We start from the raw sequence: 27,416 nt of genomic DNA, 5'->3' as shown, positions 1-27,416 counted from the left end.
GTGGCCAACCAGATGCCTGCGATTCCCTGTAACTGGTATTTAGAGGCATTACAAAACCATCAGGCTTACGTAGCTACTGATAGCTCTACCCTCCATGAATTTGTCTAATTCCCTTTTAAAGCCATTCAAGTTGGTAGCCATCTCTCTATCTTTTGGGGAGTCAGTTCCACTAACTCAGCCATCTGAAGGACTACCTGTTCTGACTCTCCCACCATTCTGCTTTATTGGATCACCTCAGCTTCTGGTAGTATTGAGGGGGCAGTCTTATTTTCTCCACACGATGCATAATTTTATAAACCTCTGTAATGTCCCCCTATATTTTCCCCCTCCCCCAAAGTCCCAAACACTGTAATCTTTCCTTATAGTGGAGTTGCTCCAGTCTCCTTGTTCCCTTTGGTTGCCCTCTTCTATACCTGTTCCAGCTCTACAATATTCCATAAATTGTACAGCTTATTCCAGAAGTTTCCCACATATAAAACTTGTGACCCACTTGTAGCTGCTCAGTTATACACTGTGACCTGTTATAGAAGACACCAGAATAACAGAGCATTGTGAATTAATGATGATGTTAGTTCTGTCTTTAGAAGGTCTCTATAGGATGCACACAGAGCCTCTCGTCACACAACGTTTAGAAAGACACAATCAGGGCTTTTACATCATTTCCATAGCACCCAACCCTTGTAAAGGCATATCAAACATGGCTTTCAATTTAGCTGTAGCTTGCTGTGTGGCACACAAGGCAGGTTTTGAAAAGTGAAAACCAAGAAAAAAGGGCCCACAGCTGTATCTGGTTATATACTTTCCTGGATTGTGGCCACTATCAGTAAACTTTATTGCTACATTCATAAAGGACTCACAGTAGAGAAATTGACCCTCCACAGCAGTGACAAAGCGATCCGGATATAAAAAATACCAGCAAAGGTTTGTTTTCAGAGGTTTCAGTTTACTTCCAACAAGTTCCCAGACAAAATTTAATACTCCTAGTTTTCGTCAGTACCGACAAATCATTCTCTTTAAAGTTTCCAATTTACATCACAAAACCAAAACACACCAACTATTACTGGGTGCTTCTTTAAACCATTCCCAGTTCTAATTGTATCAATTTGTTGTTCTGGTAATTGACATATTTTTCCCACTGCAGCAGATCACAGAATTTATATACAGATTACAAAAAAACAACCCCGATCCAGCTCTAGTTGTGCATAGTTACATGTGACTAGTAGTGCGAGAATCTGGATCAAATGCAGAGTCACACACCAGTTTTTAAGTAATGTATCAAGGTGACTTACAACATATGAAATAAATCCATAAGGCAATAAAACCACAATAAAACCAATCAAGTAATTTCTGCCTCTGTGTAACTACATATGACTAGAGCTGGGGGGGGGGGGAGAAATATGTGATACATTCTGTACACATTAACCCTCTTGCATTTTAGCTTGCCTTTTACAAAAATGTCCTACTTGAGTTTTAAAACTATACAGAGCAAACAATTAGGAAACATTTTTATTCTATGTCACTGAGTTAATACAATAAATATGTAGAACCTTTGAACTACCCAGACATGCAACATCAGAGGACCTGTGTGCATTTGTACAGAACCATGACATTCATCAGGATGGCAAAGCATTGTTAGGAATTTACAAAATATACAGATATCCCTCAGATAATCGACTCCAATGCCAAAACTATAGCGAAGAGTACTGACATTCCAGTGTTGAAACTGTATTTTGATCTAGCCACAACTGGATACTACAAAATGACTTAAATAATAGGTATATGATTTTTAACCGACATATTTTAATTCCGGTGCTAAATATTTTAACATACAACAGCCTTTTGCCAAAAACTAAAAATCAGAAGTTTTTGATTTAACCTTGATGGTTAATTTTCTAGATGATTATCTGTAAAATGGTACACGTTAAAATCAACATGTCGTCTTGTTTTCTTGAACCAAAATAGCTACAAGACTTATGCAAACTAGACTTGCATTTATCTATTTCAAGTTTCATTCTGCTTTATTCCCTGAGGAAAAAAAATATTCAAGAACAATTTATTGATTTTTAAACTATAATTAAAATTCATCTCCAACCCCAAATACAAGTTACAGGATTAGCAACAAATATGTTATAGGGCAACAGAAGTAGGATGAAGGATTAAAATAAAATGTACATTAAAGAAAGCTAAACTCTCTCTTACTAATCAAGGACTAAATACATCAAATTCCTCACAACATCCATGATATGACTTGCCCTCTGTGTTAGGTATAGAAAACTGTTTACAAAATGTAATTCCCATATAGTGTATTTTCTAGTATTTGCTGTTGTGATTAAGCTGTCAAATTTATCCTGTTTATTCATATAAGGTAAAGTTTGTAATTTGAGATATATGAATATACCCCAGATATAGCTTTTAGACCATGCTGAATATTTTTCCAATAGTGAGTCAGTTGAATAATACTTTTCCCAAATAAATATTGGATCAGAGTGTGTTAAGATTAGGACCTATATTGCAATACCTTTATGCAGTATATAAGAATTAAGAGTCTTTAATGACAGCAATTGAATGCTATTTGAAAAGTTAATCCAAGATATGTACCAAGTTGCAATCCAATAATTCATATACTTCAGAATGTCAATGGGGGGGGGGGTGACCTTAAAATGAGAGCTGATTACTCAGGATACAATGAAAATGAAAAAACCTCTGTGTAACACAGATAGCTGATTATTACTGCACTGAATACTCATCCTCAATCTGCATTTTATAAAATGCATTTATTCAGATTAAAAATCACACATAAAGGCTGAAGTATGTTAAAAAGAATTCAAGTACATAATTAAATTCCGTTTTTAAATGCCTGATTAGAGACTATGGTTGTTTTTAAAGATTTCAATAAGATACTGTATATTCAGATGTTTGTACAAGCAATAAACAGAGTGATTGACAAGGCTAAAGATTTAGTACCATTGTTAAACACAAGTGCACACTTAAAAAATGCCAGACTCCTTAAGCACAACAAAAATTCCACTGCATTTTAACACAGGCCAAAAAGGACTAGCTATGGGAGTGTTCTAAATATTGGTTAATGGGTTCTCTTTAGCAGTATGTTTTCCAAAGACATGAATACTGAAATTAAAAATAGCATATATAATCACTCAGATTCCATTAAACGTAATTCTCACTGCCTGTTGCATCACATATTATTTTGGTGAGACTAACTGTGCTCCAAAATTTCTGTAAGAAGACCACACACCATGAAAACAGATCCCAACAAATACTGTGACCATAGTGGTAGAGACAAATTCTGGACCAAAACACTAGCTCAGCATGGTCAAAACTGTTTCATGCAAACTCAGATTTTTATCAAAAGACCTATTATCCTAAAAAAAGAAAGAAATTTACATTATCTATCATACTTATTTTAAGCTTACATTTGTCCTTCATCAGCTGCTGAAGCTATAAACCAGCAGCCAAAATTTCATATTCAAGACCATCAGTTGCCCCATTCCTTACGTTAAGAAAATAGGGAAGCAAGTTTTTAGGAATAGAAGGAGTTAATCCAAAGTGCTCGTCTCAAGTCAAAATGAAAGTTTCCAGGGACAGCTATTGACAAGAACCCACCCCCCTTTGCCAAAAAAAAATCATTTAAGTTGACGCCAGAAGTTGCCATATCAATTTCAGATTCACGGTTTTAAATTTTCACCAAATATAGCGTGCCTCCAAAAAGATGAGGAATAATAGAACCATTTTCAGTTAAGAGTAGTAGCCAGGAAGTACCTTTGATTGAATAAATAAGTGTACAAAGTAATGAAACAAGGACTTTTTCCTGTTTTAGCCCATGCACAGCCGAAGAAACATACATGCTGTGTGCATTTTTAACACAAGTCTTTAGGGAATATAAGTGACTGAAAAAGAAAATACAGCTGAAAATGGTAGTGATTTTTTTCATTTCTTTTCGCTATATTTGGTTACCCTTGAAAGCATTTTGAGCAGCACTAGTTGCTGCTGTTGACGCAGCATTGGCTGCAGCAGTTTGTACAGTTTTGTTGGACATCACCCCCGTTGCAAATTCTTGTTGGGCCTTCTCAAAACTTGCTCCAGTTGTGCGGTAGAGACCATGTACCTGTGGAAGAAGCCCAGAGTGAAATCATGAGGCATGTTTTCCAAAAAGAAAAAGAAAAAATCTTGCATACAGCACCTAGCAGAGTTTTAGGCACCAACATATTTGTAGCAAAACCAGCAATTCTGAAGACATTAAATCACTGGTTAAATTTCCCTTGCATTATGTTTTGTGCCTTTGCTTCAAAGCCCTCCAGTGTACATATTTGTTTCCTAGTAATTGTATCATCTATGATTTGAACTCCACAGCAGGTATTCATAAGATATAAAGTGTGACCCCTAGTGGTTACAGAAAAACGACGACACACATGATTTCACAGATGCTGGACAGTTCAGCCAGAGTGGAGAGCTAAAAACTCAACACTTGTGAGGAATACCATGAGTGATTTTTGTCTGTTTAGTAGCCTTCATACGTCTCTCTGGTATGCTTTACTCACTCTAGTTCCTCCTCTAACATTCATGGCCACTACTTTTTAGTCTCAAAATGAAACACCATAAGCTACTTGGGCACGCACAGGGCATACTGATGCATTTCTTCCATTGAAAAAGCTCCTGTGCTATTATTAACAATTTATGGGACATCAGAACAACGTGTGTGTTGCCATCTGTTTCAATAATTATAATACCCAAATATCCCTCATCTACCTTGCCTTATTTTCATCTCATTTCTTTCAATGTAAGACCTACATTGGCTCCCAGTACATTTCCGAGCACAATTCAAAGTGTTGGTGCTGACCTTTAAAGGCCTTGGCCCAGTATATCTAAAGGAGCATCTCCACCCCCATCATTCAGCCCAGACACTGAGGAACAGCTCTGAGGGCCTTCTGGTGGTTCCCTCACTGCGAGAAGTGAGGTTACAGGGAACCAGGCAGAGGGCCTTCTCAGTGGTGGTACCTGCCCTGTGGAACACCCTCCCATCAGATGTCAAGGAAATAAACAAATGGGGAAGTTTTTAATGTCTGATGTTTTATTCTGTTTTTAATCTGTTGGGAACAGTCCATAGTAGCTGAGAAACCCAGCCAGATTGGTGGGGTATAAATTAATCATTATTATTATAATGTTTTTTGCAGCTTCTAAATGTTCATCTGCTCCCCCCCCCCAAACAACCAGAAACCTTCCCCAACCTTGTGCCTTCCAGATGTTTTGGACTACTACTTCCATCATCTCTGACCATTGGCCATGCTGACTAGCACTGATGGGAGGGCACCAGACCAGGAAAACCTGGCCTACACTGGCAGAACTTTTATGTAGAATTAAAATGAAAGGTGCTGAAGCATAAATTTTACTCTTTGATAATATATTATTTGAGAGAAATCTCTAAGATCCTGATGTGCTCTTTTCACAAAAGCCATAAAAATAAGATAACTTCTACAGCTGGAAAAGAACAAGGGCGGGGAGTGGGAAGTGAGGAATCAAGCACATTCCAACTCAAATGAATTTGCAACAATTAAAATATCCATTTTCCTAATTTGATTCTGTGACATTTCTATCCATGACAATCTGCCCGAGTTAATAGAAATTAAGAAAGAAGCTAGCAGACTCCTTTGATTAACATCTGTGTGCAAACACAAAACCTTCTATCAACAATATGGATTCAACAGACAGAAAACTTACCTTTTTAAACATTACTAGTGAGATGACAGCAGATGCTGTGAAAAGCGCTGCTATGATTATCATCATAATGCCTACTGGAATGCTAAGATTGAGCCCAGTGAGGGATGAAATCCATCCACTAAAGATAGGAGAGAGGTAAATAACAAAAGAGAGGTAAATAACATACACATGCCCCAATATGATACATCTTGAAATACCATAGCTATTGTTTCTTTCACTAAAATCCTTACAGGAAATTACTGGAGTATTTGGGGAGCCAAGCACAACTAAGGTTTTGAAAGCATTTTAGGTTGACTCTAGAAACAGTAAGGCAGTTCACTTTGAATTATCTTGAAATTCACTTTTCACTATTCCTTGAACAATCTTGTGGAACTACTGTTCTCTCTAATTATACAGAAAGTTTGGCAACCTTGATAAATAGGATAGAGTTTCCTTCAAAATCTCTTCACAAATTACCTTTCAAGAACAGAGGTGGTGGTGTTTTTAAAGTTTTGTTTTGGCTGCTACCAAATAGGTCAAAACGAAACATCAGCAGGAAGCATCTAACAGATGCTAGGTGGAAACTTCAGCAGACAGCTGGACATTATAATTCACTCAGCACAAACTTGTCCTAATGGACAAGTCCAGATACACTTCAACAACCTTAGCTTTTTGCACATCAACTGTACCAAAACTGTGCCTCCTCAGCCTCTCACCTAGTTATGGGGCTGGGCTCTTGATGCCTCCGGCCACTTTGTTCTCAATTTGCAGTGAGGGCTCAGCAGGCAGGCATGTTATAGCCCATCTACATACAACTGACAGACCAGTTGTGATGACAAAGTGCTTGGAATGCCCAGGATCAAGGTGCACTAGGACTGGGATTTGAAACTCTCTTATACAATTTTTAAACTGTTTATTTAATTTATGAATTGCTACCATAAAACATTCTGAAGTGATTTAAGAATAAAAGCATATATAAAAACAAGTTCAAGTTCAATGCATACACAGAATAGGATAAAAGTCTCTACTTAAAAGGCTTGTTAGAAAAGGAAGGTCTTAAATAGGTGTTGAATAGACAATAGAGATGGTCCCTGTCAGACATGTAATGGGAAGATGTTCCAAAGGGTAGGTATTGCACCACTGAAGGCCTAATTCCTATGTTATACAGAATGGACTTCCTGGTGGTATGATATCTATAGGAAGTATCTAACCTGCCTAGGTATCTATACCAGTATTGGCATCTTGAGCTTAGCCTGATAGCTGGTAGCCGGTCCAATTCTTTCAGCAGTGATATTCTGCCCTAATGAGCAGTTGAGCCACTGCATTTTTGTACTAGCTGCAGCTTCCAAACCAACCTCAAGGGTAAGCCACATAGAGCACATTGCAGTAAACCAGCCTGGAGATTACCAGCACGAAGATGACAGTGGTCCAATTATTCTGGCCGAGAAACAGCTGTGACTGTAGGCACGTGGCTTAAGTGTCATCTACACACCATGGACATTTGGATGATATATTGTTGGTGCAAATCAGTTATGGACATTTTTGGTACACAGTCGCTGGCTAGTTGAACAATTGCTGCTTATTAACAATTGCATACTGGTTCTGCTTATCCTCCATAAAACTTTCAAATGCAAAATGTTTCTCTGTGCATTGTTGAACTTTGTAAAGGTGGCTTGTTATTGCACTCTCGACTGAATGATAAAATAAGCCACTTACCAATTGCCCCATCCTTGGAATCCTGCAGCCTGAAGTACATGCACAGCAAATTGACAAATGTACACAAAAAAGAAAACGAAGAATCTGAAAGAACTGTCACTCCTAAAAGAGGGAGGGGGAAAATCGTCAGGTGTTTTCACAATATTTAAGAAACATTTCCAAAGTTTAACGTCTCTACCAGGAGAGCAAATCAATAGCAACAAACAAAACCATACATACTGTTTATCTTTTACAAATAAAACAATTTTTATGAGTACAGCTGATCTCCATGGGAACAGAGCTGCCTCCTTTACCTATACTGTCAATATAATCCAATCAAACTACAATAATGTAACACCACAAGCATAGCAACAATTAAAGAAATGTCAAGTATGAGAAGCAATCCTCTCCTCACAACCCGCCCCCAAAGCAAACCTACTAACATAATCTAGCAAGTGCTGTGAACTCTGGCTGCAACAAAAATGACCTCAGTGTCCTGCCTGATATATAATAAGAGTTTCTCCATCTCTTTTTAATTCCAATGTTTTCTTATTTAATGATATGGGTAATTAACTTATTTCAGGATTATTAACTTGTTTTCTTGCACAACTAGTGGGGGGGGGGGCTTTGCTTTGTTGCTTTGAGCTTTAAGACTAAAAAGAATGTTCTGCCAACAAAACAAGGTGCAGGCACTGAGGTCGTATATACCATCTCCGTGGAAACTGGGTGCATGAAGAGGAAGTTTTAACAAGTAATAGTAGGGACTAGCACATAGCAAAGCAACTCTCTTCCAGGGAAGGGAGGTAACAGGTCAGAGTCCAATTACGGAGTACTGAGGAAAGGAGATTAAAATGTGAAAAGAACAGTTTAGAAGTGTGATCTGCCTAAACTGCAGAATTCATAAGTGAGTGAGCTTGTGTTCCATTATGCAGGCAAAACAGCCTCTCCTTATTCCTGTCTAGTGCATTATATTAACTTCACCCACCCCATATTTAAAAATAGATGGATTTTGAAAGCCTAATTCTGAGAATAATAGACTCCAAAAAGCAAGCAGCTTGCCTAATTTAGTCTAAGAGACACAAAGCCTTGCTTATGAGAAACTCTGTTCATACTAAACCATGGTTTGATTTAGCATGGTGTGCTAACTGAGCCACTATTTATAAAACATGGACACATCTAGCTAACCTATCACACTACTTACAAGAAACAGCAGCTACATTTGCAAGAGACTAATATATTTATCAATTTGCTAATCTATGCTTTGAGGCCAGTCAGCTACTCTGAAAATTGCCAAACCAGTACAGGAATTCACATTAAAAGTTGTAAAACCAAGTTAAATGAAGTGCTGGATGATTAAAAAGCAGTTAAATTATGTAGCACCTTAATAGCATTAATTTCACAGTAGGTGGGAATTGTTACCTGAAGGCTCCATAAAGTGGTCTGTACCAGCAGACAAATGAACAAGGAGTAAAAAGCAAGAACCAGAGAATACTCAATCCGAAGTCAACTCCTCGAATGGGCTGTAGGCAAAACCAGGCCAGACATCCAAAGATGTTAAGAAACAGCGTCACTGCATGAACTATAGAAAACAGGTATGATAAAATTGAATTGCCACAATTCTAAAAATATATAAAAACTTAATAAGCCACCTCTACTGATTTTATATCAGGATCTGATCACTGATCAGGGTGGATCAGTGATCAGTTCTTACATTAAGTAGCCACCAGATTCAATCCGCGCCATCTCCAGGTATAGCATGGAGAGACTGCTATCTAGATCCCTGGAGACTCGCTGCCAATCAGTGTAGACAATACTGAGCTGGCTAGATCAAGGGTCCAATTTGGCATAACGTAGCTTTCTATATTCCTAGGCTGCACCTCAAGTGATTCATGGGGTACCTTGATGGGCGGGGAAAACTTTGAGAGGCAGCTGCTGTAAAAGGTGAGCTGAAAAGTTCTCATGTGCAGCCTGAATACTATGTGAAGAGCTTTGGAACTGAGCCACTGATTTAAAGTCTGCTTCTATAAAAGATTAAAACTAGGGGGTGGGGGGAAATATCCGACCTGATCCTGGGTATGAAATAATAGGTATGTGTAATATATATATGTTACTGTGGTTGCCAACTGAACAACATGGCCAATTACTTTACGTCTCATGGAGAAACACAGTTTTTCTCAGTATCTGTCAGCCCCAGGTATGACTCTAAGGGTGGCAGGTATTTCTCTTTACTACCACATTCGCTTCACCAGCTTTTAGTATATTATGGTTTTCTGTAGACTGGATTCAAATTCTTTTCTCCATAATAATGGTCAACACTGTTTCTTTCCTCCCTTACATTTTTCCTTTAGCCACCCATAATCAGCCCTTATATCTTGAAAGTTTTGTGCACTTAGTCCTCAAGAAAGTGCTCAGTGTCCTTGAATGTGTACAAAAAGCCAACCAGAAACCTTTCACTTCAGTGTTATTTCAGTGTCTTAAGTGGATACAAATTAAGTGCAATTGGAGTGCTGCCTATAACACCATTGGTTTCCGGCTATGATCCTAGGCAGAATAAATGCCTTTCTGACTGCAAACCAATGTGTTTTAATTGTTACAACAACTAGTTAGTATGCATTTTCAGGAAATGTAATTATTAGGATATTTAAATCTATCATTTAGATACAGTGTTTTGCTTGATCCACCTTGATTTTTAAAAACGAATCCACTAAAGTTTTCTGCATTCTTTAAACCTAATGTAATTCCCACCCACCCCCTTTTTATCAGCAGCAAGTATCAAATCAGATTAGTTGCAGTGAGGTAATAGAGTGTAGCGAATGCCACAGGACACCATCTTTCCCTGGCCTGGTAATTTTTTTAATCTATTGCCAGATTTTCAAGCAAATGTAACAAAGAATCACCACAGCATTTCTTGTTTAAATAGCTGACACTTCTACAATAATTACCGGGTACACAGATTTTTGCAGATACTATTTAATTATCTGAGAGTCAGACCGGTAAATACATACAGGAACACTACAGTATCCTATAATTAGTTATACTGAAACACTGCTCAACTCATTTGCAAGTTCTTATAAATTAGAAGAGTTACGCATGAAAGATGGTAAGCAAGTACCATGTACACTTATCCCAACTCAAGTTTGGAAAACAAAATTGTCAGTGTTACTTAGTGCCACCTTAAGGTGTTGGAGGCTTTCAGTTCTAAATGTATTTACTAGCAGCAAATTTCACCGTTTCCAGTGACATTTCAAATAGCTGTTTAGGCTCACAGTGTAACAGTCTAACCCCAGGGACTGCTGTACAAACCAAACAAAATTGGATTTAACAGTTCCCTTACGAATGTCATACTTCCACTACCAACCTAATGATGCAGTGTTGGCGATTGCTGCTTGCAATTGCACTGTACTGCCTTGCCACACAAGACCAAGCATGGAAAATGTTAACACAGGAGCCAATAGGCACCTGAGGTGAGAATTAAACCAGGGCGACTTGGTAGTAAGCAGACTGGCAGGCTTAGCTGGCAGAGTCTATTCCACTTGCTGAAGGCATATTAAGTGGACCCAAAGGTGATCAGGTTACTAGGGTCACATTTTTTAAAAAGTGTTAACTTTTTAGAGAAACTCTTAAAACAACAAATCCCACCAAATTGGAAGTATGAAAAACAGCCAACAGGGAATTCATCCATCTTGCCTATCACTCAGTTCCTTCTACTCAGGATGTTGCCATACCACTGAAGTTTGAAGGAGAGAGGTAATGAAACAAGCCATATCCTTTTGTCCTGCTAACCAAGCTCCAACTGACATATAAAAACTTTCCGGTATGGATAACTGTAAATTATTGGTTGATCATCTTCTAAAAGTTAAGAGTGTCAACACAGAAGTGTACTTGTAAGAGAAGTTATTCTGGAATTGGGAAAGGAAGTCTGAATCAGGAGTGCATGGAGTGGTGTGTATATGCATATATGTGTGCATTAGGTACAACATACCAAAATAAGGAAAATGTGATTTGAGATATATCCACATCATATGGAGGCCAGACATATTTTTGCAGCTTACTAAACACAACTGTGTCAGGCTATGCAGGATGTTAAACTTCCAACGAAAACTTGGGTCTCTATATATTGTAAGTCATTGGTGCCCTTTTTATTACAGTAATATTTTCAAGAAGATAAACAGCTCCGAAGTGATTTTTCCAAGCATTATGACATGGGTAGGAATCCTGTGGTGCTCCAAGTGTTGTTGGGCAATTCACATCATCCCTGACCACTAGCTATGCTTTCTGAGATTTACAGGGGTTTCAGCAACAACATCTGAAAGGCCACAAGTCCACCATCCCAGGTATATAACCTCAAATGCCTACACTTGGTAGTAATGATGCAAAGAGTATGTAAATTGAGTACTGAAATTATAAAGCTCAATCCCATACTTGCTTAGCTGGAAGCAAGCCCCAATGATCTGAATGGAACTAGCTCTCAAGAAGATATGCCCAGGATTGTGTTGTCATTGTATACACATATTCTATAAATCTTACTCACACATCCACAAGTAGTACATAATCTTTACTGTCTTCTGGAATTCTACAGGAATGTCTACGGAGAAATCCTGGTAAAAACAGGGTCCCACTGGGAAATTCCCAGGTAGTGGAGGCCAATTGTTCTTTCTTCCTGGAAGAGCAAAAGGTAAATATTTTGCTGAATATTAAGGGTCACTTCAAACAATTTTTAAAATAACAGTTGAAGAAAGAGCTGTGGATCTTCTATCACATGCCACACACACACACTTTCCTACAGAGATATAACTGCAGCAGCCTTGAGATGCTACCAGTTAAGATCCTGAATCCAAGCAGTAGTGATAGCTTCATTCACTTCCACTTGACACTGCTAACAAGGAATTAAACACAGATTTTAAAATAGTGAAAACAAAATTTAGTGCTGACACATCCTATTTTATCAGCACTAATACAGAACATGTGAAAACAAAGTCCAGCTGCTTACTGAATATACAAATAATAAGGCTTCCAATGTAAGAACCTGAATTTTAGTTAAAAAATAAAAACCCTGTCTCTCCACGAAGTGATGGATGCACTTTCAGATTAAATGGAATGCTTATCAGACTGCAATCCTATACAAACTTTGCAGGGAGCAAGTGCCACTAAACACAAAGTGACTTGTATCTGAGTAATCATGTACAGAATCTGAGTTTCTCTACTTAGAGGTTGCTATTTCTCCTGCTAATCTTGTTATCATTGGTTTTAAGGGGTTTTCTATGCAAGTAAATGCTGCACTGACTAGATTTTTAAGGTTATCATCTCTCCTGGCAACTGCTTCTATCTCCTTCAGAAGACCAGCATTACACTTCAGCTTAATTTAACTAAGATAATAGAGGACAGTAATGACCCAATAAAAACCAAACTCTGTATTTCCCGTTTAAATCTCCAAGCATATATAAAACTGCAGTAATTAAATTTTGTCATTTTTGTTTTAAGAGACAATTGGCAGGAACTTCAGAGCTCCAGAAACTGCATTTAAACTAACTCTAAGCACTGAATTAAATGGTTTCCATAAGCACAACATTTTGAGAGCTGCAGTCTGTTGAGGTATGTTTAAGGCCTACCTCCCTGCTGGTTGAGGCTCTGTATCTCTCTTTCCCTGCGATCTAGTTCAGCTGCTTTTCTTTCTAATTCTTCTTGACGCTTAAGGAGTTCAGCCTGGGCCAAGGCATGTTCCTGATGGGGGGAAATTGAGATATAAGGAAGTAGCACCATATTATAAATATATATCAATCCCCATTTTGATGCTGAAATCAATAATATTAAATATACCTTTGCAATCTGTGTGTAAGCAGGTGGTTCCTCAGTTGGTTTCATTATAGCTGGCTGCGTACTGGGCACATTGGGAACTTTGACATTTCCTGGTGGTGGCTAAGAAAGGAAAAGAACAGAACAATTTTAGAGTGGCTCCTAGATACTTTCAGAAAATATCTTAAAGAGGCATTCAAGATGTACAACAGCCCTTCTAATTAGTTGACTGGTCAACTCTCTACATTTCCTAAACTTTAGATATAAGTAGAAAAGTTGCTACATACAAATGATATCTGTCCATATCACTATACATTGCCAAACCATTTATATTGTTTGTGTATTTATTTTACTCCAGTGTAAATCATTTGATATGGTTATTATTGTATTTATTGTGCTTCTATATATATTTATTTAAAACTGCTTTGAGGTTTTCAAATAGTAAGTGGCTTATAAATGAAAATACTACTACTATACTACTATCAATAATAACAACAGACACCCTAAGTACCTCATCTACATTTAAAATAGTTACTGATATACAAGATAAATAAAATGTTATATTACTGTACAGTTAGAATAATAGAATCACAAATTTGTAGAGTAGGAAGGGACCACAAGGATCATCTAGTCCAAATCCCTGCTGTGATAGCATATTTTGCCCAATATGGGGCTCAAACCCACAACCCTGAGATTAAGATTCTCATGCTCTACTGACTGAGCTATCCTTCAGGGCATCAAGTTGCTTGCATTTGATGACCTGCAAGCAAATGCAGAAAATGTACTACTGCTGCCACATGAAATGTTAATCTTTGTCTATATTTGCATTACAAATATGTTTACATGTGGAATTGTTTTATTTGAAACTTTTGTCTTTTTTTACGCTTTTCTTTGTTATTATTATAACTGTTTGATTTATTTTATAATTGTATATTTTATTGTTGTAGCTCACCCTGGGACTTTATACTGAAGGGCAAGCAAGCTATCTTAATAAAATAAACAAGTTAAATAAATAGCCTGAAACAAACAGGAACTGTACTCCATTTCAATATACTGTGTTAAGTAGTTTACAAATTTTATATATTCACAGCCAAAGAGCACTGCATGAGAAAAGTGACCCTAAATGCTAAATTGGTTGGAACAGCCCTTCCATGAGTGGAAGAGGTTTTCTTCCAACGGAGAGGCACCTTTGTTTTGGTTTCTAACACATTCAAAATTGAAGCCATCATTACAAGTCCTACTCCTAGTTCGCTGCAGTATGTCATGAACAAACAAGAGACAAGACATCAGTAAGCTGAACAGTTCACTATTATCTTCTTCTGTCTGAATCTATTCCTTTAAGCCAGGGGCTGGATCCGGTCCAATCGCCTTCTAAATCTGGTCCGCGGACGGTCCGCGAATCAGCGTGTTTTTACATGAGTAGAATGTGTGCTTTTATTTAAAATGCATCTCTGGGTTATTTGTGGGGCATAGGAATTCGTTCATTTTTTTCCTTTTTCAAAATATAGTCCGGCCCCCCACAAGGTCTGAGGGACAGCGGATCGGCTCCCTGCTGAAAAAGTTTGCTGACCCCTGCTTTAAACAATGAAGTACAATATCAAGTACAGCAAAATGTTTCAGGCATGGAACATGCAAGTTTAATACTGAACACAGACTAAAAGACAATGACTTAGATGCAAGAGATACTAAGTTTCATAGCCTGTTCTGTAGTATGTACTTAAAATAGCTCAGCATAGAAATTCCAAGAACAATCAAGATCTTTTCGTTGCATTAATTAGCATGGTAAAAAGATCAAAATTCTGCTTTTCGTTTGCTGCACTCTTCCTCATGCTTCTAAAGTGTTCTATTTAAACTCAGGCCACAGATATAAACTTCTAACTACTAACCATTAAGTAGCTGTTGAGAAAATGAAATATATTTCTCTCAGAGTGCCACAGTATTATATACCTTGATGGTCAGTTATTACTTGTGTTGCAGCAGCACAGAGACCCTTCACAGGATCAAAAAGCACATACCATATTTTTCCGTGTATAAGACATCCCTGACCACTGGTCCTGTTAGCTAGGGATGATAGGAGTTGTAGTCCCAAAACAGCTGGAGGGCCAGGTTTGGCCACGCTTGGACTAGGGTAAGCACATTCAAAATCTTACTCGGCCATGAAGCTCATTAGATGGGCTTGGGTTAGTCGCAGGGTTGCTATGATTAATAAATTGGAAGAGATGCATTGTGTATGCCACCCTTTGGCTTCCGGACTTGCACTTTTATTTCATGTTGTCCCTTCCTTAGGGCAGGTTTACTTACACACACATGGAAGCTGACACTTTAAAAAAATCTGATCTCTGTCCGAGGACAGGACTGTAATAACATAATGAAAATTGTGAAAGGGAATGGAATATTTTAAGAATAGCAATGCTAAGATGCCTCTTCTAGTCATTAGCTTTTCATGAATGACTAGAAGAGGCATCTTAACATTATGAAAGAAAAGTTACTTCTTCACAATCACTCAGCTGCCCACGGAACTGAACATTCTCTCTCATTTAATTTCCCTTTCCACTGACATAGGATTTGGTTTATCTCCGGTCCCTGTTCCATTCCCACACAGTTTCTCGGCAGACTGCACCAATAAATCACTCAGGGGGGAGAAGTTCTTGCTTACATCTCGCACCCACCTCTTAGAAACATCAGCCAAATATAAATGAAATGGGACATTCCCCAAAGAGCCAGCAGCCTACAGGGCATCAAGCAGCTACAAGTAAGTTATTTAGATACAGTGAGTGATGAAAATATCTACAGCCGTTTCAGTCTCTTTGCCTTTACCTTTTCATGTGCTCTTAAAAGCATTTTCTGTCTCATTTAATCTTAGGTGCACCTTTTACTGCCAGATTTCCCCCCTTATGTATTCAACAGAAAAATAAGATGTAATTTTTATACTTCCAGTTTAAGCTACATGTAATCCTCAGCCACATTATGTGCCAAGGTATGTAGAAGAACAAAGCACTTTTAAAAGAACATGGGACATCCCCCAACACACCACAGCACAATGGAGGGCAAAGCATGCACATTTTTGCTCTCACATACACACACCAACCACTCAGCAATTACTAAAAATCATCACTGGAGTGCCGGCCATGTTAATTCCTCCCTTCTTTTATCTCAGTGCACCAGTTTGGGCTTCAATCCCACCAGCCCTCAATCTCCTCTGTTCACTATGAGAGAAAACTGATACTTGTAGAATGCCATAATTTTTAAGAATGGCATCTTTACAGTTGCCTTCAACAGGCTACTATAAAAATGACTGGTCATAACATAGGTCCACTCGCAGATGACTCTGGGGTTGCGGCTCTTGCTTTACTGGCCAAGGGAGCCGGCGTACAGTTTCCGGGTCATGTGGCCAGCATGACTAAGCCGCTTCTGGTGAACCAGAGCAGCAAATGGAAACACCGTTTACCTTCCCACCAGAGCGGTACCTATTTATCTACTTGCACTTTGATGTGCTTTCAAACTGCTAGGTTGGCAGGAGCAGGGACCAAGCAATAGGAGCTCACCCTGTCGCAGGGATTCGAACTGCCGACCTTCTGATCAGCAAGCCCTAGGCTCAGTGGTTTAACCCACAGTGCCACCTTGGTCATAACATACACAAGCTTAATATGTAAGTTTATAAAGAAACTGAAGTGTCACATAGATTTCCACATGAGAAAGGTTTATTTGATATTAAGAAGGATGCTTACTGTTCTTGAATCTGAGAAAGGGTTGTATTCATCTAATCCTGGAGGAACATTTCTCGTCACTTGTGTAACTGAAGGATCCTAAACAGAGAGAGAAGTAGGTTACAGAAAGCACTGTGCACTGCATGTGCTAATACTAATCCCAGCCCATCTACATTTAAGATAATAACCTTCTAACCCAAGTTTGTAGCTGTTGTCCAAAATAAATTACTGCTTTCCTAGAGCTCACAACACAGCTCTCTAAACTGAAATAGACTAATTAGAGAGATCCCCTCTGCATTCCTTTTATTTAGATGAAGTTGCAGACGTTCCAACGTTCCATCTTTGAGCACAATCTTAAAACAAGCAGCATAAGACAAGCGAAAGGAAAAATTACTTCTGGTTCACTAGCTTTCTAATCACCCTGATTCCCTCCCTCTATGTTTGCTCTGTCATTCAGTCCCAGCAAATGCCAAGGAATGTACACGGCACTGTTAGAATTCTTAGGCTAGTTTTCAGTACAATAATGACTGAGTGAGCAAATATCACAGTTGTATTTGACAAAATAAACTACCTATTAAGAGTTATATATCAATTCCTACAACAGAGAAATTTATGATACCTTGCTTTAAAAAATAACAGTGCTAGAAGCTTGTAACAAATGTTAGAAATAAACAGAAAAATAGTTATTTTCCCAATATGATAATATTTTCACTTTTAGACCTGCCTTTATTTGATGTAGAAATAGAAACTCATTCATGTTTTCATTCTTCCTATTCTGTAGGTCACCTCATTTCACCCTGATCTTCTTACAAATCTAGATTAACATGATTTGTGAGATGCCCCATCTGTCACACAGCTGATTTATGAGGAATGCTGCTCCTCCTGAGCATATAAATGAGAGCTCAATTTTCAGCTGCACACTGTCACTGAGAAACTGAAATATAAAACACATATCCAATGAAATTTTGGAGGCAATGAATAAGCATATTTTCTCCTGCCAAAGCATACTGGGCTCCTGCCTGTCACAATAGCCATCATTACACTGTGCAAAATATGAAATGTAGGAGACAGCACAATGTTATCTTCATACAAGGCATGAATCCGTCAAATTCTAAGAATGTATACAGATCAGAGTTTTTAGCACTCAACCACTGGGGACCCATACACACACACACACACACACACACACGGAAGCAGAGCTCATATACTTCAAAGCCATTTTTAAGTGACACCGCATATAGTCCACTGCAGGCTAAAAAAAAATTGGGGTGAGATATGTGGACCTGGCTCAGAGGAAGAATGCCTGAATGTGCATATCCACTATGCAAACTCCTCCATAAGCTGAAGTTAAACTTAAACCACGTTGGCTCCCATACATTTCTGAGCACAATTCAAAGTGTTGGTGCTAAACAGCCTCGGCCCTGTCTACCTGAATGAGTGTCTGTCTACACACCCATTGTTCAGCCTGGATACTGAGATCCAGGTCTGAGGGCCTTCTGGTGGTTCCCACACTGCAAGAAGCAAAGCTACAGGGAACCAGGCAGATGGCCTTCTCAGTAGTGCTGCCCACCCTGTGGAATGCCCTCCCATCAGATGTTAAGGAGATGAGTAATTATATAACATTTAGGAAACATTTGCAGGCAGCACTGTACAGTATAGGTAAGCTTTTTAAGGTTTAATGTTTTACTATGTTTTTATATATGCTGGAAGCTGCCCAGAGTGGCTAAATTAATATTATTATTAATTATTTAATAATAATAATAATAATAATAATAATAATAATAATAATAATAATACTGCTGCTGCTTCCATTATGCCTAACCCAGGGCAGCCCAACTCTTCACAGCAAGTAGGCTGCAAGACACAGAACTTGCAAACTGCACAATGCCTTGTGGCCTGAGGGTCGGGGGGGGGGGGTGAGGCCAAAATTTGAGCTCCCACCCCCTGCAGCCCTTGAACTGCCTTCCCAAAGCTGGCTAAGTGAGGCACCAGGGCTTTGGGAAGGAGGCACGAGGCTCTGGCAGGGTCCTAGAGTAAGGTTACCAGATTTTTTTCAATGAATCCAGGGACACTTTTCAACGTCAATGGATTTTGTCAGGGGACTGATTTGTGAATCCGGGGACTGTCCCCGGGAAACAGGGACATCTGGTAACCTTATTAGAGTCCTCCCATCTCCTTCTCAAAGCTGGGAAAGAGCTAACTAGGCTTTGGGAAGGAGAGAGGAGGACTCTAGGACCCTGTAAGAACCCTCATGCCTCCTTTCCAAAATCCAGCACCTCCCTTACCTGGTTTTGGGAAAGCAGCACAAGGGCTTGGAGTGGGGTGTCAAATGTTGCTGAGGGTTGTCAAAAAAGGTGTTGAGAGCCACATGCAGCTCTTGGGCTATAAGTTACACCACCCTAGCCTAACCCAAGCCCATCAGCTGAAGCATGCTTGCCCGCTACTTTCTGCTTTCAGTGTTCTCTGGCAGCCGCCAGTGTTCAAAATTCCCACTGATCTAGGTGCATTCTGTGACAGGGAATTTCATTAGCTTGAGCAGTTTTTAAGCTATTGGCCCAGTACTGTGCCTAAAGTTTCAGATTAAAACTGCAGAGTGGAAGGAAAGGAGGACCTTTGTCTGCCTCCCCACTTCCAGCTAATCTCTGAAGACTGGAGAAGAGACCCTCTAAAGAATATAAGGGGGGTGGGCAGGGTAAGGACTAGACCATGTGAAAAATGACGTAATATTTTAGCTGCAGTTCATTCATTTTCAGCTTTGTATTATCATTATAAAAACGCACCTAGACATTCTGTTGCTGCACCCATAACCCAGGTTTAAGCTCCTAGCTTTCCTATTTCAGTTTCTAACACTGTGCGCAGCACACATACAACCTCACCAGTTTTGACATTTAGAGGGAAGACACGGCCAATGCCATCTCTCCACACAGAGAGATGCATCTGTGACAGGGATAAACTGAATAAATTCATCTCCTCCCCCCACTGCTAATTCAGTCTTTATAAGTTCCTTCTATTAGGAATTTTCCATCCACCCAAGGGTTGCAGCAATTGCCAAATTAGCCAAGCACAACAACTTCACCAAGGACACCCAGTGAGTTTCATTAACCTGAATTTCCTACCTTTGAGCGCAAAACATTTGCCACTACCCCACACTGCCTTCTTATGGCAGTGGTGTTCAAAACATCTGCCAATTTGAAAAACAACAACCCTGAAACATGCAACACATACTAGAATGTTTTTAAACACTCCAGTATACCCATTGTTTGTGCAAGAAAAGAACCTCTGGAAAAGTGACTAGGAGGAACTTATTCTTATACTGTGCTAAGTAAGAGATCTTCAAGCTTCAGTAATGAAATTCTTGTGACTTTCCCCTGCAAAGTGCTTTGCAAAGCCACCTTTGGGTGAAAGCAAGGAAGCTTTTAAACTCATCTAGTTTTGGTTGGCAGAAATACTTATGACACTGACTTAAGACTGCTTCACCATGCAAGGAAAAAAGAGGCACAAGTGATACATGCTTCCCTGCCATGCTTCCTGGTGAAATAACATGAACCAGCTTTACTCATGCATTCTCTATTACTGCTTCCTTATAGCGTGCAAAATGGCTCCTAGACACTTCCAATTGCATATTCTAAGGACTTCAAGAGCTACCCTAACAGGAAGGGTTTTGACATTGATTACAGTCACCATGAAAACATAGCAGTCTTCAGCGTTATTTTTAGAGTACAAAAACAAAAGATTTTCTTAAGCTGGTTTTGATGCTTTGGAATTTGGCCAGAACTCCGAAGATGCATTTCAACACTGAAGTGATCCATTTGTGAATTATTGTTCTCTTGAAATTAACACAAAGCCCAAAAACTACTACTTTCAAATAATCTGAAAAACACGTCCCATCCTCTCCTCCTACTTCTTTAAAAATCTGCCATAACAAATTTAAAGAAGACAGAAGTGCATTCTACACACACACAAAATTGGAAGCAAATCCCAGTGCAACTCTGAAGTAACAGAACTGTCTACATATTGTAACACTAACCCAGATGTGTAGGAATCAAGATCTACAGCTGCTGGTACTTAAAAAGTTTTTAGTGCCAGCCAAGCACTAGGTGCTCTTACACTGCAACAGACCATGTGGACTGCCAGCTCTTCAGCGCAGTCCCATCCCAGGAAGCTTCCTTTGGAAGCTTCAATTCTTTTTCACATTCCATCTTGTAATTAACTTGACTTCTGCACTAACTTGCAATTCAATTAGTTTTATCTGCTAGAAATACGGAGCTTGCATTCAGTGTTTCATTCAAAGCCAAACCTGACATGGCAGGCTAGCTTAGAAAGTTGAATAGACATTATAGCTTACACTGGGGATTCTAATTTCCACTGTACTTTATTCTTCCATGGCAAGTGAAACGGGACAGCATTACCTGAAAGAAGACTGCATTAGTCCCCATTTTACCGGCGGGGGACAACAATGACGTGCATTTTTGCAAAATACTCGGCGGTGCAGAGGGCATCCACCCAGATTAGTTCACCTCAGCTGTCAGTGAGGGAGCTGCTATTACACACCACACAAATACACCACACATCCTTCCACAGCTCTTACAAGATAAGGAAGAGTCAGGAAGGAGAATTGATATCTAGAATGTGTCATTTTCCCACAATGCAATGCAATTAGCAGCTGTTCCTTTCCCCCCTTCTGACATCTCATCTAAAGTCTTCAAGATGGGGAAATGAAAGAACTGTAACCTGCAGTCGTATATCCTTAGCATCACATTCTCCTTCCTTGTTTACCAGAGACAGTCAGTGCAAGAACAGTCTGCCAGCTAGCTTCGCTCCATTAGCCAAGGCAACTGCAGTGCAGCTGGCTGGACTATTTCTTGGCAAACCATAGTTTGTTGTTTCTTCTTATAGTTTCAAGGCAAACCAACTCATGGTTTACACCCCTGATTAAAAGGCCCATCATAGACTAAATTCAAGAAGGAAATCAAAGTCCTAAGGAGGAATTGCATGCCTAGGAGCTAGATGCAATTATTAATGCAATCCAAACTATTGTGTCACTTGTGTTCTGTTTCTCCCTAGATGAAAATAAAATAAGGCAGGAATTAGCTCCATTGCATTTTACTTTTTGCCCATTTCACTCCAAGGTAAATCTAGTAAGTCAAGGCACATAATTTCAAATGGTGTTTGGTAACATAAAGGAACTGAATGCACACAAGTGTCTTTCTTCTGGTCTCCTGCAGGCAATTTATACTCTAGACAAATGGCTATTTCCAAGCCCAAAATGTTATTTAAAGATAATTTTCTTTTGAAGTCTAACTTATAATCTTAAAATGATGTATTGAGAAATGAAATGAATGAATTATTTTTATTGACATAGCTATGGCAATGTCAATTTCAACACAAAACAGAATAGGAGCATACAGGGGAATCAGATACCACTGTGCTTACTATTTACATATCTAAGCGAGTTAAACCATAATAAATGTAACTAAATAAGGTGGTCATATGCAAAATCAATAAAATTTTGATTCATGTAACTTCTTCCCTTTGGCTGCTAAATCTCCTTCTCAGGCTTCAACAGTCCTTGTAATTTATTTTTTCATCTTAAAGCTAAATTTAAGCAAAATATCCAAAAATGCTAACAGATGTTAACTAAGTTACAGATTAATTATAACTGTGTACCCAAGCTATCAGCCCATTCTGTCAAGTAACGAAGATTATTTTAATGGCTTAATACAGTTTGGTTCAGTCCCATAAAATTGGATACTGTAGCTGTTATAGATGCAGCCCCATAGTTACGGCTGTTAAAAACAGTAAGGGCTTAGAAGCATATTTGGGCATGTTCATAAGGCACAGAACTCTGCCACGAATCCAGCACAACAAATGATGTGCTGTTTAGAATTTTAAGATCAACCCTGATTGGAAAAACAAGTGTGAGGTTAACACCTCTTAGGCATCATTAAGCCAGTGTGGTGTAGTGGTTAAGAGCGGTAGTCTCGTAATCTGGGGAACCGGGTTCGCGTCTCCGCTCCTCCACATGCAGCTGCTGGGTGACCTTGGGCTAGTCACACTTCCTTGAAGTCTCTCAGCCCCACTCACCTCACAGAGTGTTTGTTGTGGGGGAGGAAGGGAAAGGAGAATGTTAGCCGCTTTGAGACTCCTTAAAGGGAGTGAAAGGTGGGATATCAAATCCAAACTCTTCTTCTTCTTCATTTAGTATTCCCATACCTGTACTGTACAGGCACAACTGGTTTATCCTTTAATGAAGTATAACACAGTATCTAGCAATGAGAGTTTTGCAGCACAGCCTAAACTGTATCTACTCAGAAATAAGTCCTATTTAAGTCTGACTAAAGTGTCTGTTGAATTCAATAGGATTTAGGGATATAATCCTGAACCAACTTACTGTGAACCTAACAACCATCATGGAGGATACACTGTAGCTTCAGTATCACATAAGCATTCAATAAAACTTGTAAACAGAAATGAAATGTAAAGCTTGAACATTAAGTAAGCATTTCCCCAAATCATTAAACCAAGATAATGCATACAGCAGGCAGGAAAGCTTCAATGAAAAAAATCATCCTTCATTTAAAATCTACTTGCAATCAATTTTAAACACAGCTTTAGGTTTAATTAATGGATACCAAATCTGGCTGGTAGAACCATTGGTTCAGATGACTGAGGGGTTTACATCAGGCTTCCTCAAACTCGGCCCTCCAGATGTTTTTGGCCTACAACTCCTATGATCCCTAGCTAGCAGGACCAGTGGTCAGGGATGATGGGAATTGTAATCTCAAAACATCTGGAGGGCCAAGTTTGAGGAAGCCTGGTTTCCACCTTATCTGAAAAAAACCTAGTGCAGACAAGGTATAATGAAGACTACATAAAGAAGTGGTTTATGTGTTTTGAACAACAGTTACATATATTTTATCAATGTACTTAATGAAGCTTGGAATTCCATCAAAAAGACACAGCTTTTGACTTTATATATAAAAGTCAAAAGATTTCTGCTGAAACAAAAAGTTTCAATGGAAAAAGAAAACTCAGATTTTGTAGGGATCATGGTAGCACTGTCCATCTCAACTTTCATTTTGTTGGTGTTCAATGGCAGAAAATAGTCTATCTACATCGTACTTATAACTTATTAGAAAACAATCTTAACCAGTTTTTTTTAAAAATAAATGTTATCTTTGCCTAGGAAGAAAGAACACAATTTGGATGTATGCTCCTTTCCGTGAATTATGCCTTCTTCCACTGTAAGATCAGAAGGATGGGACAGAGAGAGAACAGCAACTTCTAAATTTATTTATTTATAATATTTCTTACTTGCCCTTCACTGTAAGTTCTCAGGGTAGGTCACAATAATAGAATATACAATTACAAAAACAAATAAAACCATAAAACAAGTAAAACCACAAAAATAGAAGCAAATATGATAAATTCAGCAAAAGAGCTGGGTTCAAAAAACAATAATTTTTAACTTTTCAAGGTGTGTCTTCAGCATACAGTGAAAGCTGTATGATCAAGATGTTGGATGCACCTCTGTGGAGAGGGATACTGCAGAAAAATAACAAAGTTGCCAAAGGGAACAAAGTTGTAACAAAGGGAATGCAGGCAAAAGGCATGTACTCCTCAGAAGTTTGCTCAGTGGAAATTGCAGAAACACCCATCATTACAACATATGCTAAAACATTCAACTACACGTGTAGTTGAATTTGAAACCTGCAGACGGAGGTCTCATTTGACTTATTTAATATTGACAGCTAAACTTTTGATAATGAAACTAGTACACAACAAGAAGAACTGGGTCTCTCTCTAGTAAACTCTACTATTATACCAATCTAGATACTTAACAATTCCTATGTTTTGCACATTCAAGGGGTTGGAAAACTTGGAGTTTCTTCCAACTCTACAGTTCTCTCAGTCTATGATTCTATTCATTAGTTGTTTATCTTGACTTTTATAAAGGAAGCCTAAACCTTTTCATTGAAAATGAGAATTTAAAAGTTATCGTGCAACTTAGGCTCATTACGGGATTTAATTCATTCTCAGGTTGTGTAAACTGCAGTTATCAAGCAATATCACAGAACACATCACACCACGGATGGCAATTCTGAAGCCCTCCAAATGTTGTAGCCATCCTGAACCCAACATTCAGATATAATGCAAGTTTTTGTCCAGCATCATCTAAAGAGCCAAGGATTAGCCATCCTTGCCTTACACTGGTCCTACAAGTCTCTACCATGGGCGTAGCCAGGGGGGCAGTTGCCCCTCCAAGATCAAGTAAAACAAAAGAAATACTTAACTGACCAATCATGTTGGTTCTGCCCCCCCCCCAACAAAAATCCTGGCTACGCCCATGGTCTCTACTGAGGTCTTGAAAGTAAGTTCACAATAGAAAAGCCATCCAAACATGTAGGCTAGGTAACGGGTCCCCTGACCATTAGGTCCAGTCGTCGCCGACTTTTTGGTTGCGGTGCTCATCTCGCTTTATTGGCCGAGGGAGCCGACGTACAGCTTCCGGGTCATGCGGCTAGCATGACTAAGCTGCTTCTGGCGAACCAGAGCAGCGCACGGAAACGCTGTTTACCCTCCCGCCTGAGTGGTACTACTTGCACTTTGAGGTGCTTTCGAACTGCTAGGTTGGCAGGAGCAGGGACCGAACAACGGGAGCTCACCCCGTCACGGGGATTCGAACCGCGGACCTTCTGATCGGCAAGTCCTAGGCTCTGTGGTTTAACCCACAGCGCCACCCGCGTCCCTATATAACATGTGGGCTACTGGCCTATAAAAACTCAAACCATAATACAATTGTTAGGCTATCAAGATGTCATGATTTTTAGGATGATCTGCATCACACTTAACCCGATTTAATAGTTACTCCCTCTTCCCAGACAACTCTAAGAACTGTAATTTAGAGGTTGTGAGTTCACGGGAGAATTTTTACAAGCCTCACCAAATGTGGGGAAAGAACCATAACAATTGGACTTGGTTTTTTTTTTTAATATTAGATTACTTTAGGTTGGTGGAGAATCATGTTTTAGAACCAACATAATAGCAACCATACATTGAATTTATTTTGAAAGTGGACTTCACAGCTCTGCCTTAAAACTTCAAAATTCTACATAGGTTAACTCTGCTAAGGTGTTATGTGCTATACTAGGGTTGGACTGATTAAGCTTATGATTGTCTACATAAGAAAGCATGCTTTCAAAGTTATTAAGGAAAAAATATTTTGAAGTTTCTATTTCAAAAGCCTTTGGGAAGGGAATTCCACCAGATCCCATGAAAACTGTTTGCTCACCACTTTTCTATAAACCCCATCCACAATTAAAGCCCACATGTACATCTACTTTACTCCAGATATTACATCAATAAGCTGAATACAGTCACTGCTCAAAAGAGATCCCAAGACACACTGAAACTAAGCTCAGAAGATTACTCCAGCCTTCTTCAATCCTAGTTCAAACCAAACCAGAGGGTATCAGACCTCACATCCTGACTTCAGACCTTTTTAGCAGCAAGGAATTGCAACGGCAGCTAAAAAACAAAATTTAAAGCAAAGCCTTCTCTACAGAATATTAACAGGTGGTGGCCAAAGGAGATGATCGCCTCTTGGGAGACCTTCAATCCTAGCATCCCTTTTTGGAACCTTTTGGCAGCTTTGAAAGCGACTAGGAATTATTTTCCATTACGGACTGTGTGTGGCCAGATAAGAGATCGGAGAGGAAGATGCTGTTACCGGCAGCATCTATTGGCCAGGTCTGGTGCCTGATGCATCGCCAGTCGCCGTCCCTCTTGGGACACAGAGCCACCCGCCCCTCCTGCCTTCCGCCCACCTGGACACCTGAGCAGCGGACCCGGGAGACCCTTAACGGGGAGCCCTTTCCTCCCGCAGGGAAAACAAGGGAGGCCCGGAGCGGGAGCACAGAAGAGCCGCGGAGACGCCAAGGACCCGCTCACGCCTTCGCCACAAAACCCCGAGGAGGAGGAGGGATCGCCCTCCCGTTCCCAGCACAAAAGAGGCGCCTCAGTCTCCCCGGCAAACGCGGCGGGTCCAGGGGGAGGGGGTGGGGCACGCCGGAGACGAGGCCTCCGCGGGGAGGGGGAGGACCTTGCAGGTCCGTTCACGGGACTTGGGAGGGGATACCTTAGCCCCCGGGCCTCCCTGCCACCGAACTCGCGTCAACGCGACACGCCCGGCTTCTCGGCCCGAAGCGTCGCCGCCGCCTCCCCGCCGCTCTTACCTTGAAAGGGTTGTTGAGGTCCGGGTCGGCGAAAGGGTTGCTGTCGAAGTCCGACATGGCGCGGGGAGGGGAGGGGGGTCTGTCGGGCGCGGCGATGCGCGGATGGCGGCGGACAGCTACTCCGGCCGAGCGCCCCACAGGCTGCTTCTGGTGGCTCCCCCCCTCCCCCGCCGATGTCAGCGCAGGTAGATCCGGCACGAAGCGCCCGCCCGCCCTTCCCGAGCACGGAGCAAGCCGATAGGGCGCGAAGGCCTCCAAAATGGCCGCCCCGGAA

At 39.9% G+C, this 27,416-nt stretch overlaps 1 protein-coding gene and 1 long non-coding RNA gene across 2 annotated transcripts; one reads left to right on the top strand and one right to left on the bottom strand.

Moving 5' to 3' along the window:
- Positions 1-922: 922 nt before the first annotated feature.
- SCAMP1 (secretory carrier membrane protein 1) lies at positions 923-27,416 on the bottom strand. The gene is made up of 9 exons (XM_083404313.1): positions 27,143-27,416; positions 16,929-17,006; positions 13,225-13,323; positions 13,017-13,128; positions 11,939-12,067; positions 8,827-8,986; positions 7,429-7,530; positions 5,734-5,851; positions 923-4,123 (listed from the first exon to the last, which is right to left on the bottom strand). Exons 1-9 carry the CDS (start codon positions 27,197-27,199, stop codon positions 3,959-3,961), a joined length of 1,020 nt encoding a protein of 339 aa, XP_083260439.1. The 5' UTR covers positions 27,200-27,416; the 3' UTR covers positions 923-3,958.
- Positions 15,699-24,375, top strand: LOC310660192. The gene is made up of 3 exons (XR_014503290.1): positions 15,699-15,952; positions 16,064-16,177; positions 24,094-24,375. It is a non-coding gene; the product is annotated as an uncharacterized lncRNA (long non-coding RNA).

This window comes from Podarcis tiliguerta (genome assembly GCF_965153285.1).
Source record: "Podarcis tiliguerta genome assembly, chromosome: 11".
NCBI classification, from domain to species: domain Eukaryota; kingdom Metazoa; phylum Chordata; class Lepidosauria; order Squamata; family Lacertidae; genus Podarcis; species Podarcis tiliguerta.
The sequence above is the reverse complement of the archived record's forward strand: the minus strand, read 5'-3'. Positions and strand labels throughout refer to the sequence as shown.